The sequence below is a fragment of the Sinocyclocheilus grahami genome, unplaced genomic scaffold, assembly GCF_001515645.1.
Source record: "Sinocyclocheilus grahami isolate Dianchi unplaced genomic scaffold, SAMN03320097.WGS_v1.1 scaffold957.1, whole genome shotgun sequence".
Classification (NCBI taxonomy): Eukaryota; Metazoa; Chordata; class Actinopteri; order Cypriniformes; family Cyprinidae; genus Sinocyclocheilus; species Sinocyclocheilus grahami.
In genome coordinates this window covers 366,281-372,595 of record NW_015506136.1, presented here as the reverse complement: position 1 = coordinate 372,595, position 6,315 = coordinate 366,281, and the positions used below count along the sequence as shown (strand labels likewise).

General features: G+C 37.7%; 1 protein-coding gene across 1 annotated transcript; it reads left to right on the top strand.

The window, feature by feature from the left end:
* Positions 1-517: 517 nt before the first annotated feature.
* On the top strand, positions 518-5,866 carry LOC107564716 (ras-related protein Rab-6B-like). Its single transcript, XM_016249861.1, has 8 exons — positions 518-711; positions 2,585-2,643; positions 2,730-2,783; positions 2,900-3,005; positions 3,113-3,224; positions 3,394-3,487; positions 3,699-3,765; positions 4,871-5,866. Exons 1-8 carry the CDS (start codon positions 642-644, stop codon positions 4,933-4,935), a joined length of 627 nt encoding a protein of 208 aa, XP_016105347.1. The 5' UTR covers positions 518-641; the 3' UTR covers positions 4,936-5,866.
* Positions 5,867-6,315: the final 449 nt, after the last annotated feature.

Genomic DNA, 6,315 nt, shown 5'->3' with positions numbered 1-6,315 from the left:
CTCAAAAATATTCTCCTTATTTAATTGCTTGTACTATATTAGTTACTCTGCAAGTTTCTGTATATAAGGAACCTATATTAGTTACTGTATAATAATACTACTATAAAAGTACAATGAATAAATTATATTTTGTCACCTTAAAAACAACACAAATGTAAATGTAATCTAAATCTTAAAGTTTTATAATATCAAATTTATATTATGATGTGCACACAGACAAAGGTTTTGCAACATGTTGTTGAACACTTTCCATTCAATTATTATTCACAGGATGTATTCACTTGTACACAAGAAAGGTCTAAATGCAGCCTTGGGTGTCAGCAAAAGACACAAAATAAACGTTAAAAGTATATAAATATGTGTTGCACTTTGAGATGCAGATGCAAACATTGCTGCACGGATGCTTGGCCTGCGGTTTAGTGTGCGTCGAGAGTTTACGAGGGACGTTTCCGTAAACACACAGTGATATCAGACGGGCGTATCGCCACCGCTGCGCATGCGCACAGGGCTGGAGAATTGACATCGCAGGGCAGCACTGCAATATCCATCGTTTCGGGACCGAAGATTGTCCATCTGCATTCTCGCAAGACTGGTGCCACCTGTACATATTAATCCATACCAACTGTGTCATTCAAGCAATCATGTCCATGGGAAGCGACTTTGGGAACCCTTTACGGAAATTCAAACTTGTTTTTTTAGGGGAGCAAAGCGGTGAGTCTTTGGGTTTGCCACGACTGGGTTTAGACGAACCCATTAACCTTTCGACACATGCGTGAAGTACATTAGTATGTTGTTGAGTCTTTTGTGTACCCGCTTGTTTGTGGTGTCATTTCAAACGATGTAATCACTCTATCGATTCCCTGTCAAACAAGTCGGTTGCATATGTTTAATTTTTGATTAGTCATGAAAATGTAAAGCTATGCAGCGTCATTAGACTTAAACACCCATCTGTGAATATAACGTGATATAGTCGTTATTTCAACAACTCTGTTATGATTGTCACCTGCATTTTCCATTGGAAGCAGAAGGGCTGATAATATTATTGATCGCTGTTATTCTAGCGCAGTCTAAATCGCTCAAAACAAATGATATATATGAAATAATTTAATCGAAAGACATATGTATATCGCCGTGTTTGTACATGTCTTCCTGTAAACATCCACTGGTTTAATGTCATGAAACAGAAAAGCGCAGAGGCTTTGCATTTCCCGTGTGTCTACTGGAGACACACCCAGGTTGGCAGTCAGTGTCTGTGGGATTCTTCAGCAGAGCAAAAATAAAAACCTCATGCATCATTTTATGAGCAGTCATAAGATCAGCCTGTATAATATGACTAGATATCGTGGTTTATTCATTTGGCCAGATGATGGTTTTATCAGTGACACTGTCACTGTCGGTGTTTGTGAAGACGTAATCAGACGGGCATTTGAGATCATGTCTGTCATTTGATGATTGGACATCCAAATATTGAAAATAATAACACTGAACATGGCGTCACCGTAAAGTTCACGTGTTCTTCAGATATTTTTGTCTTACATTTTCTAGTAATGCTTATAGCTCCTACAGTGGTTATGTATTCATCATTCACTGTTCCTATGGGGGAAAAAATGGACAGGCAGTCAGACAGACAGAGGGCCCTCTGTACTGTATAAAGCAGCATTAGATTGTGATAAGTGATAATTGCAAATTAAGTCTAAATGAGCTTTGACAGCTTTCTGGATCTTATCTAAATCATAAATCCCATGCAGCCTGAATATGATGATGGATATTTCCACACCTGCATATAAAAACATTTATTTTCCCTTTATTTTTCCATTTTATGTCAGCTTCGGAAAATTCTGTCATCGTTTACTCACCTTCATGTTGTTCCAAACCATCTTTCTTCTATGGAACACAAAAGGAGATGTTGGAAAGAACAACATCCTCTCAGTCACCACTCATCTTTGTTTCCCATATAATGAGACTGAAGAAAGGAAGTCATGCAGGTTTGGAGCAACATGAGAGTAACTGATGACATGGTTTGCGTGGACTGTCCCGACTATCATCAGAAGACCACTTGTATTCTGCTGTCCATGGTCCTGAAGCTCTCTGCTGGTCAGATTTGGTTGATCTTGTCTCAAGACATCAGCAGAATAACCAGTGAAGTCACAGAAGAATGGAACCATTATGCCATTTCATTCTATGAGCTCCAGTATAACTATTGGCATTGTGCCGTTTGGTGATTTTAGTATCTTGGCTCAGCCTGACAAACAGGCTTGACCAGACTGGCCTGAAAAGAGCAGTCCTCTAAGTGTATGAAATGTGTACTCGGGAATTCTGCTGTCACAGTGGCTCCATGCACTGCCGCATTTTTAAGTCATTTTTCCCTGTCGCCATAACTCTAAATGACAGTGACGTTAAAATGACATTCTGTCATTTGAAGGACGGAGGTCAAGACAGCATGTGTTTCAGTATGGTAAAGTAATTCAGTTACTAAAAACACAGTGTATGGGGTTGGTCAGGACAAACAAGTTATTACTCACTTCAATGCATGGGATTCATCAAAATCTGAATCTTTTCCTGGTTTTGTTGGTTTGTTTTACAGTTGGGAAAACATCGCTGATAACAAGGTTCATGTATGACAGTTTTGACAACACTTATCAGGTATGCTATTGGTTCTTTTAGAACAGAGTTTTCCAGATAAGTCTATATTATTTTGTATCTTACTTTAAATCTTATTATCAACACAGGCAACCATTGGAATTGACTTTTTATCAAAAACCATGTATCTGGAGGACCGAACTGTAAGAAGCTCTGAAACTAATTAGAATGAATGATTATATTTAATATATATCACATTAATGCAACTATCAAAATCTATCTTTATTTCTACAAATATGCCTTGTGTGTTGTTTTGCAGGTGAGGTTACAGCTATGGGACACCGCAGGGCAGGAGCGTTTTAGGAGTCTTATCCCGAGCTACATTAGAGACTCCACAGTGGCTGTGGTGGTGTATGATATCACAAGTAAGCACCTCAAACACACACTTTGACCGATGAAGTGATGTAGAAGCAACTGCTTTTGTGTTGCCATTGATGAAATAGGCATTTAACTTTTCCTTTTCTTCTTTCAGATGTCAATTCATTCCAGCTAACCTCCAAATGGATTGATGATGTCAGAACAGAGAGGGGAAGTGATGTCATTATCATGCTGGTGGGCAATAAAACAGACCTGGAAGAAAAGAGGTGTAGTCTTTTATATTAAAATTTAATACAATATTTTGTGCTAGAATTCTTAATTTGTGTCACTATAGTATCAGATTTTCATCTTTCTATTTTTCAATTAATTTACTGAAAATGATCATTTAAATTTAATAAAAAATGTAACGCATTATGTTGGGATTTGCTCTGATAGGCAAATCACTATAGAGGAGGGTGAGCAGCGGGCCAAAGAACTGAATGTGATGTTTATCGAGACTAGTGCAAAGACTGGCAGCAACGTTAAACAGGTGAGTCTAAGAGCGCTACATTGTCTGCTTAATGGCAAATGTACTTGATCCAATAGAGTAATTTAATTGAGATCATGCCCTGTAACATGACACATGGAAAGCTCTAAAAAGATTTGATTTAGCCAGAGTTGTTGCCCATAGGGCTTTAACGGTACCAGTCCACTCTGGGAAAAAAACTCTGATTTCATTCTCTTTCTGTTTGATTTAATAGTTGTTTCGGCGAGTGGCTGCTGCTTTGCCTGGAATGGAGAGCCTGGATGATAACAACAAAGAAGGAAGTATCCTTTAATGCATGACATTTAAAGCAGATAAGTGTCATTTTTGAAAAGGTGTCCCAGGTTAATATGCAGAGACAAAATTATAAAACTAAATAATTGAGCCATATGTAGGTTGATAAACACAGTGTCTGTGGTGCTATCAAAACTTTCATCAAAATCATCTCAATCAATACTGTGAGTTTGGGGCGGGACTATCTGTTGGTATGACCAATGACAGATGGAGAGTGTTTAGAAAGCCGAAAACAATATTTCAATCATGACAACTCTCGGAAGATTTAAGCATGGTGATGGATATGACAATGTTAATGTATTTGGTACATTATTGGTACAATATATCTGCTACGCTGCTGCTGCTGCTGCTGAATTGCTGCTGCTGTTGGTTATTGCTGTAGTTGTAGATTATTGCTGCTGCTGCAAGCAAGTACAGGAACATGCTACTGCCAATGCATATGGCGATACGGTGCCATGAGTATTTAAGACATACTGTTGCTGCACAAATAGCATATAAAATAACCCGTAGCAGATCTATACAGGTGGAGCTGGGGAAGGTGGAGGGTTTCAGAGAAACTCTGAAAGCGCGCTGCAGGAATCTCAAGTGAATGCTAGCCAGCCATATAAATGCAAGGCAGTAAGCTTATTGGCTGCATATGCAGCATGAACCAATCAGCTTGTGCCAAGTCGTTTAACTCTCTGAATATCATCAGTTACATTAACAACCCGTCAGCCTGCACCATCTAGAGTTTCATGACTGAACGATATTTTTATTTTCCCATTCCACTAGTGAAACAGAAATTACACAAGTCATCATAATATAAAAAATAACCTACTTAACCCAAGTTCCTAGTCTTATTGTGCATAATTTATAACATTACATATATCCTTATTTATAGTTGACATCATCAAACCTTATTTTTCAAACTGTTTGGTTCCTTTTTCAAAAACACATAGACATTTTTTTTCTTTCTGATTTCGTTTTGAAAAATAAAAGGTAGATTTAATCAAATAAATTTATTAAGAAATAACAATAATACTGGGAAGCTGAGCTGAATATTTTAATAAGGCAACACTATTTTCTTGATTTCCTTGACACACAACCCTTTTCCAGTGATTGACATTAAGCTGGACAAACAGCCAGATCCTCCGGCCACTGAAAGTGGGTGCTCCTGTTAGTAGAAAGCAGTTCGGACCTTCATTAACACCACATGCTTGTTCTGTTGCTTCCTATGGGTCCACGTCCAGTTGAACTTTATGATCGGATATAGGCTTTTTACATCTGAATGGGTCTAAAATTATATTCCTCAGTTGCAAGAACAAAAAAAAAACCTGCACTGTCTGTTTAATTGCCAAAATAATATCATAAGTAATTCAAAGTGACTAGCTAACAGATTCATATAAGACAGGAAGTGGCATGTGTAACATCTTCGGACATTCAGAGTGGATTATTGGTTGTTATGTTTTGTATTTTTGTACATTACAAAAAGCACTAAATGATGCCTTCACAAAAAAATGAGTTTAAGATTCAAGACGGGCGACAGAGTAACTGTCTTTCGTCCATAGCATGCATGTAAGACAACTTTTAGAATCGGTCATGTCCTTTGGTCCATACACATCAATAGTAACGAAACGAAGAACTGAGAATAAATGAAAAAAAGAAAAAAGAGAGAGGTCCTGTTCAAAGTGTGGGTCTGTGTATACAGTACATCCTACATGCTAATCCAGTACCAGCCTTCATGAGAGGTGTGTGTACTAACCCGGTTAACCTTTAAAGTGCCGTGGCACTGTTGCAAAGAACCAATGGATTTTTCTGCTAGCTTCATGCATACACTTTAGATCCGCCAGGTGGTACTGTATTGTATATAGTATTTATATTATTGTGAACATCCATCATTTAGACGTGGTTTATGTTCACTTGTACAAATGTTGTTTTTTTTAATATGACAAGGGCTTCACTTTTATTTTCTCGGTCTCACCTGTAGCCATACACTGGTGGTAAAGTATTACTTATGGTTTGGGCATTTTGCTGTTGCCTTATACTGTTTTACTCATCCACCAAATTTTTTTCCTGAAAGAGTACATTATTCCTGTTAAACCCCTTTCAGATGTTTTACAGAAATATGTGGGTTGCTTTTTATTTTTTTATTATAATTTTGTAATTTGCAGCCAACTAGAACTAAAAAGAATGAAATAAGTGTCATTCATTCGGTTGGGGTGAGAAAGGCGATTTTGAGGTGAGCCTTAGGAAACAACAGATTTTCATTTCAAATACATGCACTTTCTTCTGGGTTCTGACAAGGAAATGTATGGTTCACCACATACTAAAGTGATGAAACAGACAAATGATTGTCGTATCCTTTGTAGTAAAGCTCTCGTAGTCTCCCGCACATGCTGAATGGATGTGTAGATTCAAATTCTAAATGCTAGTTGTAGGCGAACACTTTCATCCTAAAACATGAAGACCTTTTTAAAACAGCACTGAGCTGAGAGTGAATGTACTCACCTGTCGTCCACTCACAATATTCTGGTTATCGCAACAGTACGTTCAAAAAAAAT

Coding starts and splice junctions, on each gene's coding strand:
- LOC107564716 (XM_016249861.1), top strand. CDS start 642: ATGTCCATGGGAAGCGACTTTGGGAACCCTTTACGGAAATTCAAACTT. Junction 712..2,584: donor TTTTTTAGGGGAGCAAAGCG/GTGAGTCTTTGG, acceptor TTTGTTTTACAG/TTGGGAAAACATCGCTGATA. Junction 3,225..3,393: donor ACAGACCTGGAAGAAAAGAG/GTGTAGTCTTTT, acceptor TTGCTCTGATAG/GCAAATCACTATAGAGGAGG.